The 13626-nt window shown below is 37.6% G+C and overlaps 1 protein-coding gene across 3 annotated transcripts in view; it reads left to right on the plus strand.

Annotated features, from left to right (window-relative positions):
• Positions 1–13626, plus strand: part of TRIM37 (tripartite motif containing 37) — a 104373-nt gene that overhangs the window by 67191 nt on the left and 23556 nt on the right. For 2 of the 3 annotated variants that reach the window (XM_063456903.1, XM_063456909.1), the window contains exons 18-19: positions 7755–7946; positions 12582–12887. In XM_063456903.1, the coding sequence (XP_063312973.1) occupies positions 7755–7946; positions 12582–12887 (498 nt within the window). The remainder of the gene's footprint in view (positions 1–7754; positions 7947–12581; positions 12888–13626) is intronic. The other variant, XM_063456916.1, reaches the window with a different exon arrangement.

The following is a 13626-nucleotide window of genomic DNA, read 5'->3' on the forward strand; positions in this document are numbered from 1 at the left end:
GATTTCATCAGGTCCAGACAGGATTTTCATTTTTAGATTATTAAGGTGTTTCTTAATGACAGGGAGGGTTGGGAGTGTATTGGGGGAGTTTGTAATTTATTTATGACTTTCCAAATATTTCTAGGGTTTGATATGTTATTGTTAGATTTTTACAGAAATATTGGGCCCTGGGCAATTTTGTTTGTTTTTGTGCATATATTTCGCCATTGTCTATATGCACTGTGATCGTTCATAGAGCCAATACGCTTTAACTTTGACCACAATGAATCCCAAAACTGGTACATTTAGATGAGGTCAGCTGTGATCCAATTCATATGTGCCCCTTTTACTCTCACCTTACGCAGCAGGGCATGCAAATTCCAAACTCGTAGGAGTTCAGACTGAAAGAATTCAACTGCACAGTCTAGATCTGGGATAAAGTTTAATCTGTGCCATGGGAGGTTCTTGATGTCATTGAGAGAGGATTTAAGATTACATTTTTTTGAAGGACCTGGTGATTTTAACCTTGGGAGAGGATTTAGTAGCCCTTATTTTGCGCACGCAGTGCACTAAGCAGTGATCACTGAAACTGTTAGAATCCAGGTGTTCTCCCTATCAGGAGAAGTAAAGAGAATCCAATCGAGCAGGGTATGGTTATGGCTTTTAATCCCTTAAGATCGCAGGACGTTCTATGCCGTCCTTGTTTTGGTGGCTCTAAACGCCCCAGGACGGCATAGAACGCCCTGCGATCTAATGTACTTACCCGGTTGCCGGCGATCGCGGTATGTTGGGGGACTTACCTGGGAGCCCAGGGAGTCCCCCTCTGTCCTCTTCGGCCCCCCAGGGCCATGTGATCGCGAGGTCCTTGCGAGGACCCCGCGATCACATGGGCGGCATAGCCGTCCATGTCAATGCCAGCCTGTAATGACAGGTACTCCCCCTGCTGCCTGAAAATAAAATTAAAAGATGTTAAAAAAGTGTAAAAGTAAATAATATATACTTAGATCATATATATATTTATTATATATATGATCTACGTATATATATATGTATATATATATATATATATATATATATATATATATATATATATATATATATATATACATACACTGTCTACGTGTATTTTAATATTAATATATACATAATTATATATATATATATAAATATCAAAATACACGTACAATGATATTGATTAAATATATATATAATTTTCATTATATATATTTATATATAATAAAAAATAAATAAATATATAAATATGTTAAAAAATAAAATTAAAAAAATAAATAAATATATAAACATGCGTCATTTCGTTCTAACTGTATTTTAAAATTAATATATATATATTGATATCAAAATACATGTAGAACGAATAAATATATATATATATATATATATATATATATATATATATATACATAAGTATATACATATATATCACACTATATATATATATATATATATATATATATATATATATATATATATATATATACCTATATATAAATAAAAAAATTATATACATATATATACACACACATATATATAATAATTCTACGTATATATTTATGTAATAATTTTACATAATTAGGTCATTTCATTAATTACAATTTGCAGGACCTGCCTGCCAACCCAGGCCGAAAGTTCAGGGAATTAAATTTTCTATATTTAACCCTGTAACTTTCCAAGACACCATAAAACCTGTTCATGGGGGGTACTGTTTTACTCGGAAGACTTAGCTGAACACAAATATTAGTGTTTCAAAACAGTAAAATATAATACAACGACGATATCGTCAGTGACAGTGACATTTTTTGCTATTTCACACACAAATGGCACACTGACGATATAATTGTTGTGATACGTTTTACTGTTTTGATACACTAATATTTGTGTTCAGCGAAGTCTCCTGAGTATAACAGTACCCCTCATTTACAGGTTTTATGGTGTTTTCAAAAGTTAGAGTCAAATATAAGGTTTGCGTTTCATTTTTTTCACATTAAAATTCGCCAGGTTGCCTTTGAGACCATATGGTAGCCCAGGAATGAAAATTATCCCCATGATGGCATACCATTTGCAATAGTAGACAACCCAGGGTATTGCAAATAGGGTATGTTTTTTTTTTTTTAAGTAGCCACTAACACTGGCCAAAATTTGTGTTCAAATTAGTTTTTTGCATTTTCAAATATTAACACTAAATTTGGCCAGTGTTTGTGACCAAGTGGCTACTAAAAAAGACTGGACATATTCCATTTGCAATACCTTGGGTTGTCTACTTTTGCAAATGGTATGCCATCATGGGGGTAATTCTTATTCCTGGGCTACCATATGGTCTCAAAGGCAACATAACCAATCTGGCGAATTTCAATGTGAAAAAACTGAAATATGTAACACGCTATATTTGACCCTGTAACTTCCCAAAACACCATAAAACCTGTACATAGGGGGGGGTACTGTTTTACACGTGAGACATCGCTGAATACAAATATGTGTATTGTATTGCAGTAAAAGCAAACAGTATTTTGACCTTCACAGTTAAAATGTCACGTAGAACTAAAACAATTTAAAAAAATCTTAATTTCTCCCATTTTTTTATATTTTTTTTCATATTAAATGATGTTCCATACCTAAATATTTGATGTTAAACGAAAGCCCTGTTTCCCCTGAATAAAATGATATATAACTAGAAAAGGTACAATTTCTGGGGAAATTGTGTGAAGTGTTCTTGCCTCCACCAGTAGTCTACAACTGGAGTGGGCGGAGTAACTGTTATCATTTATATAGCACATTTAATTGCAACGTTGTTGCACAGTTACATTAAACCATACATTTATAAAAACTCTAGCAGGTGTACAAAAGGCTTTGTCTGTGACATCACTTGCTGCTGCAGCCTTGCACAGGTCAGAGTATTTTTGCGGTTGCCATCTTCAAACGGTCGTATTTGCATAGCAAGAACACTTAATAATAATAATATATATGTGAGATAACATTAAGTGGTCTTGCTATGCAAGAACACTTAATAATAATAATATATATGTGAGATAACAGTAAGTGGTCTTGCTATGCAAGAACACTTAATAATAATAATATATATATGTGAGATAACAGTAAGTGGTCTTGCTATGCAAGAACACTTAATAAGTGTTGGTGCATTTAATATGAAAGAGGTGAATTACGGTTGGACAGACATATAGCGCAAATTCCAGTTTTTGTTTACTTTTTTTGGATCACAACTTGTACATTTGGCTGCGGTCTTAAGGGGTTAATGTTTATGCGAGTTTGGGAGGAGATTAATTGTGTTAGCTGCAAAGTCTTAAACAGCGAGCAAGAACTATTATTTTTAGGATTCAGCCAATCAATATTAAAATCTCCGAACAGTTCACTTTCACTTTTTGAACTATGGTTTCACTAAGGAGATGGGCTATGTCAGATAGGGAATGCACTGGGGAGCTAGGTGAGCGGTAGATTCCTGCAACAATGATTGATTTACTGCACAGGACCTTAAAGGGACACTTCAGGCACCCAAACTACTTCTGCCCATTGGAGTGGTCTGGGTGCCAACTCCCACTACCCTTAACCCTGCATCTGTAAATATTGCAGTTTTCATAAACTGCAATATTTACATTGCAGGGTTAACTCCTCCTCTAGTGGCTGTCTAATAGACAGCCACTAGAGGGCACTTCCTGGTCTATAGCACAGACCTCCAGCGTTGCTAAAATCCCCATAGGAATCTATTTGGGGGGTGTAATGCGCGTGTGCGACATTGCCGTGCATGCCCATTAGGTCTCATCTGCGCATGCCCAATTGGCGGGGAAGGAGCGTGGGCGGACCCTAAACCACTGCCGAGGGACATCGGCGGTGGTCTAATGTAAGTCACTGAAGGGGTTTTCACCCCTTCAGCAACATTGGATGGGGGGTGGGAGGGAGAGGGGATCTGCAGTGCCAGGAAAATTATTTGTTTTCATGGCACTGGAGTGTCCCTTTAATTGTGCCAGAAAAGAAATCAAAGGTGGCAGGAGGGCTAAAGTTTTGTAAGGGGGTATACTTTTTATGCAATTTTCAACATAAATAACAATGCCTCGTACTCTTTGCTCTGTCAGGAATTTTTGCGATTAGCCACGATTCAATGATTTTGGTCTTGTAATGTGAACAATATGCTTGCAGTGCATCGCTTTTTGGTAGTAAGCTGCGGATATTACACCCTGTCCTAAATTATTATGCAAATGATATTTTTCTAATTTACCTAAATAATTGATGTAAATAACAGTCAGCATAATTCTCATGTTATCAACTATTAAGAGTACAATTCAAATTTTATTGAACAAACCTAATAACAGTATTTTTTTTAAACATAAAAAACTTACAATGCACTGTTCCAAATTATTACGCACAGTAAGTTTCAAAACACTTTATAGGTTGTAAAGAACTGAAAATTGTCATTTGTTGTGTTTGCAGCATATTTACTGAAATCAAAAGCTATTTCAATCAAACTTATAACAACATTTTAACTTTTTAAACATTTTAACACGTCATGTTACATTTTAACATAGGACCCCTTATTTGATAGCAGCTTCACAAGTCTTGCATCCATTGAACTGAGTTTTTGGACAGTTTCTGCTTGAATTTGTTTGCAAGTTGTCAGAATAGCCTCCCATAGCTGCTGTTTGGATGTAAACTGCCTCCCATCCTCATAGATATCTTGCTTGAGGATGCTCCAAAGGTTCTCAATAGGATTGAGGTCAGGGGAGGATGGAGGCCACACCATGACTTTCTCTCCTTTTATCCCCATAGCAGCCATTGATGCAGAGGTTTTCTTTGCAGCATGAGATGGTGCATTGTCATGCATGAAGATGATTTTATTACGGAAAGCATAGTTCTTCCTTCTGTACCAGGGAAGCAAGTGGTCAGTCAGAAACTCCACATACTTTGCAGAGGTCATCTTTACACCTTTGGGGACCCTAAAGGGGCCGACCAGCTCTCTTCCCATGATTCCAGCCCAAAACATGACTCCACCACCGCCTTGCTGACGTCGCAGCCTTGTTGGAACAGGGTGGCCGTCCACTACTCCATCCATCTGGACCATCCAGGGTTGCACGGCACTCAGGACTGTTTGAAAATTAGTCTTCGTGTATTTTTCTGCCCAATGCAGCCATTTCTGCTTGTGAGTATTGGTTAGTGGTGGCCGAATAGAAGGTTTATGCACAGTTGCAAGACTTTGGAGGACTCTACACCTTGATGTCCGTGGGACTCCCAGAGGCACCAGCAGCTTTAAATATCGGTTTGCTGCTATGTAATGGTATTTTAGCAGCTGCTCTCTTGATCCGATACATGGATCTGGCAGAAATCTTCCTCAATGTGCCTTTATCTGCACGAACCCGTCTGTGCTCTGAATCAGCCACAAATCTCTTAATAGTGCGATGATCACGCTTAAGTTTTCGTGAAATATCTAATGTTTTCTAACCTCGTCCATGGCATTGAACTATTTCACTCTTTTTGGCAGCAGAGAGATCCTTTTTCTTCCCCATATTGCATGAAAATGGTGCTCTGCTTAGTAATGTGAAACACCCTACTTTAGTAGTTTTTCCTTAAATTGGGCTCACCTGGCAATCTAATTATCACAGGTGTCCGAGATTGTTTTCAGTGATCAAAAGAGCCCTGAGACACAATGCCATCCATGAGTTAAACTGAAAAACAAAATATTTAATCTTTGTGACACTTAAATAGAATTTGCATAATAATTTGGAACAGGGTGTACAGTGCACAAATGAGAGAACTTTTTTCGTTGGAAGGTTAGGAATGGAATCTGTCGGGGGACGAGGGTTATAATCGACATCATTTGCAAGGGCAAGTAACATGAGTAATAGGAATTTGGACATAATCTTAGTTTGGTAGTATTTCAATTGTAGGGTTTTATACTTTTGTGGGGACGGGGGAGGGCTTGATTTCAACAATCTCCACCAACACTAATCAGATAAATTACAGCAACAAAGCAGGCCATGATGGATAAGAATTTTGTTCTCAGATTGTGCTGAGTGGTGCTTATGAGGGTAATGGTAGGAACATAACAAAAGTGTGAAGAGGGTTACAAGTAATATTAACACGGTCAAATTTGAAGCCACGAACAAGATGGGAGGGGATGTAAACTTAAATTTAATAGGTTACAAAAATGCATATATGGTGAGGAAGAAGTACTTGCACTACACATATGGCAAGGTAGAGTGCACAAACCTAAATGCAGCAAGCTCAACAGTGTGTGGATGATAATATAAATGTTGATTGAAGCTCTCTCTGCTGTCTTCCTCCTTGTGTCCTGATGCTTTAACTTGGGTCTGTAAATCTGCTCAACCAAGCTGTGCCAATTCGATGCTACAAGCCTTATATGCGGAGTATAATTAATTTGATTGCTGTGGGACATATGAAATTTAAAAGATAAGCAGATAAAAATGTTCATATAAAAATTAATACCACAAATTGTGGAAAACAGACATGGTACCAAATGACACCTTAATAAATAATATATCTTGTAATAGTCCCCCTGGTGCCAAACTTTGCAAATTGAATTTAAATATGTGAGCTACTTCAAACCCCAAAAATGCACTATAAATGCATCTTTAATTTGCCCCCCCCTTTTTTTTTTTTAAATGCAATGGGCAGTTTATAAATTCATTTGTGTATTTTCACAAAAACACTTGACAAGGGTATACTAAGGGGGTTATTCTGTACTCGAGATATTGTTGAGCATAGTTTAATCATTTTTATTACAGTAGCACATATAAAGTTTACAAAGTACACTGCTTAATTGCAGTGTGCATGTTAAATATATCATATGACTTGCCCCGTGATATCTACTTGCACAAAAGGTATGCATTTATGGGGTATTTAACTGTCAAACTGCTACAATGCCCCACAAAATGTGGTATTGGCCAATCAAATTCATCTTTCAAAATTGTAACACTAAAAACTGAAATAGATAGGTCTCTTGGCACTGTAATCTTGCAAGATAGTACCAAAGACATACATTGGGGGGTCTTAATTTATTCAGAAGAGATTTTCAACACAGTGGCATATATCAGATTTTTAAAATGCTCGGTTAAAATGTGTATGTAAAATTGCAAAATAATAATTTTCATCGTAAAACTAGTGGAAAAAATGTCAATTCGTTAAGGCACAATATGCATAATATCAGATAACTTAGAGTATCTATTAATACCCCTCAAGTGCAGTCAAATACTCCTGGACTGCAGCAATGATCATAGTATACATCAGCCTTAATACATACAACAAAAACCAAAGAAAAAAATGTCTTGCGCACTATTCCAAATCCCAGTGCATATTTTTATAGATGGAGATTTTTAGTGCCACTACAATGGCCATTAGATGTAAGCCCACCTGCCACATCAAGGCAAACCTGTTAAGTGGATCCTACACTAACAATTCACCTTGCTTGCTTCAGCTTAAGGCAAACGATGTGGCAGGTGGGCTTACATCTAATGGCCATTGGAGTGGAACTAAAAACCTCCATTTATATAAATATGCACAGGGTTTTGGAATAGTGTGGAAGGAATTGCCTTTGGTTTTTATTTGAGTATCTACTGTTACAAATGAGAGGCCTTTGTGGGGTAATTTGAACAATCAAACTGCTGTTACCAATATCTTTTTGTTTGAACCTTTTTTGTAGTTCTTGCATGTTTTTGTCTATTCTGTTAACAAGCTGAAAACCTACTAAAACATTGCTTCTATAATCCATTTGTATTCTCTTTGCTTTCTTTCAGCAAGTGGCCATGGTTATGGCAGTGGAAGAAGCTCAAGACGCACAGGAAGTAACACAAACAACTCCAGCAACAGTTTGTTGGGACTAGATCCTCTAATACTCATTCACTTACTGGATCTTAAGGACAAAAACAGTGTAGAAAATCTCTGGAGCCTTCAGCCAAGGCCACCTGCTTCAATCTTACAGGCTTCAGGTACATTTTATAACAATATTTTCTATCTCCTACAATTATTATATAGTGTAATTTAATACAGTTCATTGCAAATTTGTACAGTTATTGTGCCTGTCAGATTTAATATTTTTCTTCCATCTTCCTTGGCCGCATCAATTTCTTCTCTGCATTAGTTCTGTGCTTTAAAAAAAAAAATAATAATAATGATTAATAAAGATGGCCATGTGTCATTGACTGGCACATACAGAGGTAAGCGAGACCAAATTAAATAATGTTTCCCCCCCCCCCCCCCCCCTCCATATCAGTAAGAGCACCTACTCTCTCTGATCTTATTTTACTTAATATTCTTGTCTACTCTAGAATCATAAATGTGCCTTCTTGAATTTAATGTATTGTCTGTAAATTACTGCTTCACTCTTACAATGGCTTGCATTTCAATCCATAACTGTCCTCAACTTACACTGGAATACTCTTCACATTGTCTGTCAGTCTTCTAACGTGTTTGTTGAAATATCTACTTCTTTGATGTCTCTCAGCTGTTACTTCAGACAAATATACACAAGGATTCATTTTGAAATGGATAAAATAGTAATGTTTTTCATAATCACATTCCACTATTAATTGTATGGCCATTTTTATTGTTGGTTTACAATTCTGTATTTTGTTTTATTTTACTCTAAGCAATGTTTTGTATACTGACCAAATCATGGTCATTGCCCTCCTAGGTATTTCAGTTCTCAGGGCTAAGACAGGCAAAGGATTTGGCATTTTGAGGAAGGGAGATAGGCTTTAATTTTTGCAGAACTCATTTTGTAAGTTGAAAGTTTAGAGAACTTCTATAATAACTGATGCAAACAGGGGCATGCTGTGATTCAATTAGGTAGAGTTAGAAGCACGTCCTCACCATTTTAGTATTGGGGAATCATTGAAAATGTAATATTTTCCCACTTTTGTGACTACCATTGTTGGTGAAGAATACAAGCAGCACATTGCTCAAAAGAAGAACAAGAAAAAAGGCAAATTTCCTCAAGTCCTCCCTCTAGGTTATCCAGTAAACCTTATCAAAAACTTTATTTGAGTCAAATAAGAAAAAGTATGTGGGGGGTGAGCAAGAATAAGCAAGTTCAGTCAGGTTTAAAGTGCACCTTATGCCACGTAGTCTCTTAGAAAAGTATAAACCCAACCTGGTCAAGATGTATGGATTTTGTTAGATGCAATTATTGATATTTGTCGGAAGGAAAAAATTTTGAAGCACTTTCAATTTTGTTGAGGATACTACCCTCCTTTACCATCCTATGTGGCGGGTATGTGGGCTGTTTGCTGCAGCATATGAACTGCTTGAGTTTAGTTAAGACTGGTGGCTGACTGACCCATAATATCAATATCTGCAGGGCTTTAAACTGTTGTTAAATTGTGTTCATGTCCTGATTGAAACATGCATCAAACATGCAACACTGTTAATGATTTGCTACTTTAAAAATTTCACACAGGAATGCAGAATCCATGGCACAGTTGCCAGGGCTGAATTTTGACTTGCTCACTAATAAGCAAATGACCATAAAGCCACCTGATATAAGTGTTGTAGATTATGCCAGTGAATCTAAATTTCAGCGTGTCTCCGCTTTGTCTCAAGCTCCTTCAAGTTGGTTGGTTTGCGCTTGTGAACAGCAATCTTTAACCCCTTAAGGACACATGACGTGTGACATGTCATGATTCCCTTTTATTCCAGAAGTTTGGTCCTTAAGGGGTTTAAGAGACTCTACAGTGCCAGGAAAACAATCAGTTTTCCTGGCACTGCAGGTCCCTTCTCCCTCCCACCACCCATCCCCGGTTGCTGAAGGGCTGAAAACCCTTTCAGTGACTTACCTGAGACCCCCGCCGATGTCCCTCGGCGGTGGTTTCGGGTCACAGCCGCTCCTCTCATTCATCACTTCATCATGCGCATTAGAGCATTAAGGCTGTAATGTAACAAAATAGGTAAAAAGTCAAGGGGGGTGCTCCTTTTGTTTTTCTGTATTTTAAAGTTTCCCATTTTGGTGTCAAAATAAATTTGACTTAAACATGTTTCTAAAGCACAAAAGAAAATTGTGTGTGTGTGTGTGTGTGTGTGTGTGTGTGTGTGTGTGTGTGTGTGTGTGTGTGTGTGTGTGTGTGTGTGTGTGTGTGTGTGTGTGTGTGTGTGTGTGTGTGTGTGTGTGTGTGTGTGTGTGTGTGTGTGTTATAGTACAATGTGAAGTGTGAATTTTAAAATATAGGCCCAATAAGTTCAATTTGAAATAAATAAGTCCATCTATATTTACTAGTTTTATGTTGTAGCCTTAAATTGTAAACTTCACTTTGACCTCCTGACACTTTATACTGTGGTGCTTAGTTTGTCTGTCTTTACAGAAAACAGTGGTGCTTATTTAAATTTTTCAAACTAAATTGAATTTAAATATGTTTTGTGTGTTGACTAAATGTGCAGCTTCCTTCCTGTATTGTGCACTTTAATATAATGCTTTCTGAATTAACTTTTATTCGCTATTGTTGAGGAAAGATGGCAGGAATTATGGTAGAGAGATTAAGCTGGGTGTAAACAAATGTATTAAGATCTATGAATGCACGAGCGAGATTGCTGTCTACAGGGTTGCATTAACATTTTTGAGTAGATAGAAGTGAATTATTTTTCTTGAATGATATAAATTATTAGCATGTTATCATCTTTTACTGTAGTTGTTTTCTGAAAATATCTATATTGACCTATCAAAATACATATGAATACTCGAAGGAATACTCTGTGCACCAGAATAGCTTCCTCTCAGTGATGTTGTTGTAGTGCCTGGAGGTCCTGGTCACCGTCTTGCCATAAAAGAACGCCCCATCCACATAAAGCACTTCAGCTTGCCCAGGAGCATTTTTTTTTTTTTTTTTGCAGCTTCTCACTTTTTTTGAAAGATCAATAGAAATGGGGCACCTAAACACCTCCCTGGCTGGTAATCGGAAAGCCTGGGAGGTTTTCTTCCAATTGCATTCGCTCCACAGAGTTAACGAAAATGGCAGGTGTTTTGTGCTAGGTTACGTCTGCCTCCTCCCATCCCTTTTTCTCAATGAGCTATTTTACACCCCTCTTAAGCTCTTTTAATATTCCGTCCGTGCTCCTCTATTCTAAAGTGGAGTGTCTTTTTCATGCTTCCTATATAGGCTAATCTGCAAGGGCATATTAAAATAAATGACAGTGATATAATAAGTAATTGGATCTCTTATTTACATTTTTTTATTTGTACTACTCTCAGGATTGCTAAAGTTGCTGATGTGCCTTTATTTATTCCCAGTATTTTTATATGCTAAACCTGTCACACCAATTTACATTTATGATGTGGTGCCCCTCTAAATACTACTTTTGGTTTGTCAGGTAAAGGTTTATGAAGCAGAGGGTCTTGTTTTCATATTGGTCAGTGCTTTTTAAAATTCTTCTTAAAGAACTGTTTTGAATAATATGTACATTAATATCCATACTAATTTCCTCTTTACTTTAATATTTTAAAAAAAAAAACTTGTCTCTGCATATTTAAAACTTGGAACTATCTCTGTATCGTGTTATCCTTTTTCTTTTTTTTTTTTTTTTTCATTTGCATGCTTGCTCAATGAACAATTCCTGATCCTTACAATTCTTCCTAATACTGAGGAGTTGGAATTTCCATATACCCCTCAACCAAGGATAAAAATGACCGCTTGAGACTGGATGTAGCTATTGACATCTACTTTTTTAATCATAGAATTTTCTATAAAAATATTTAGATCTAAAATATTGACAAGTTGTTTGCTAAAATTGGCCTTGAGGGATATACCCAAATTATTACAGTTTGACATTCCTTAAAACTAGTTTGTCTTCCTCTGTGCCTCTCCAGATTAAAAAAAAGATAGGTCTGTGTAATAGCAATAGAGCTTTTCTAGATGTTATTTGGCAAAGTCTAATTTGGCCTTACTATTCGAACTATTCTATTCTAGGCTTCTGAATGGTTTGCACCTTGTGGTGAAAGAGCCTACAAATGTCCATTAAAAAGCTTTTGGGTTGATTATCCAATTACTTTTGTTCCCTTGAAAAATATGTGGCTACGTACGAAAGAGCTGTAATTCCTAAACCTTCCAATTTGAATGTGAATGCACTCAAATTAAAGTTAAGCAACTGCATTTAAGCTCATATTTATTATTTAACTGAACTTGAATGTATTTTGGTAAATGGCTGGAATAACAAAACGTATGTGTCCAAGTATTTTGGGAACCTATCTGTAAGCCCAACTTCCACTTTGAAGCAAGCACCACAGGAACAGGGGCCAAGTGGACAGGTGCCGTCTGGACAACTTTGTAGTTATATAGTTTAAAAACCGTATAACACAAAATGCTCATGACCTTTAGAGTCCTTCATCTTCCTGAAGTCGCTATGGTGTTTTCTATGGGTATTTTTTTAATAAGGTGATAGGACAGTCCTTTTTATTTATCTGGAAGCTTTCAAAAAAGGCAACTTACCCAATACCCATGTAAAGCTATGTTTAATCTGGATGATCATTCGTGTTGTTCAATGTTTTGTTATGATGATCAGTAATTGTATTTTTCTTGACTGTTTTTTCTTTATTTTGTTCCTTAATAGTTTTTTCTTTATTTTTTTGTGTGTTGTAGCATCATGCTCTCGAAAGGAGAGGGACTCTCGGAGGCAGCAGACATCTTGGCGTGTTTCCCCAGACTTGAAAATGCTAAAGCGATATAAGTCTCAGGTGTTAGAGGTGCGCAGCAAGCTATCTGCTGTAAAGAGTCAACTATGTGAGGTTAGAAGTGGCAGTGCCGTGATCGTTGAAAACCAGAGCAGTAACTCAGGAGAATCTGACTCCATGGTTGCAGGCAATGCAGAGGGATGCAGTAAATTACAAGAATTGGGCATGGAGCTACTCCGGAAATCTTCTCTTGCAAGCTGCTATGTAAGAACCTGTGAGTACAAGTCTTTTCACAGATGATTAAAGTATAATGCATTATTTTATACAAACTAGATCAGAAGTCTTATTTTTAGTCTCCAATGTTATATGGCCGTGCTAAGACACATTTCTGACTTCTCCCCTTTGCTAGTAAGAATTGTGTTTCATAGATCAGTCACAAACGCAATGCAATTTTGGGTTCTTAATCTAGCCCTAATTTGAAGTAGGGATCGACCGATTATCGGTCTGGCCGATATGCTGAATTTTCAACAATCTGCCTATACCAATATTGCCGATAATCTAGACAGGGCAATGGGCGTGGAGCTTAGCGTGCAACTGGGTGGTGCTTAGGGGTGGAGCTAAATGTGTCCCGAACTGGTAAGTGTGGGGTAAACTAGGAGTCCGTTTTCCCTATCTATCTAAACCAGGGCCCTTACGACCCCATCTTCCCCAGGGCCCTTACGACCCCATCTTCCCCAGGGCCCTTACGACCCCATCTTCCCCAGTGCCCTTACGACCCCATCTTCCCCAGTGCCCTTACGACCCCATCTTCCCCAGTGCCCTTACGACCCCATCTTCCCCAGTGCCCTTACGACCCCATCTTCCCCAGTGCCCTTACGACCCCATCTTCCCCAGTGCCCTTACGACCCCATCTTCCCCAGTGCCCTTACGACCCCATCTTCCCCAGTGCCCTTACGACCCCATCTTCCCCAGTGCCCTTACGACCCCATCTTCCCCAGTGCCCTTACGACCCC

This window comes from Pelobates fuscus, chromosome 1 (genome assembly GCF_036172605.1).
Source record: "Pelobates fuscus isolate aPelFus1 chromosome 1, aPelFus1.pri, whole genome shotgun sequence".
Classification (NCBI taxonomy): domain Eukaryota; kingdom Metazoa; phylum Chordata; class Amphibia; order Anura; family Pelobatidae; genus Pelobates; species Pelobates fuscus.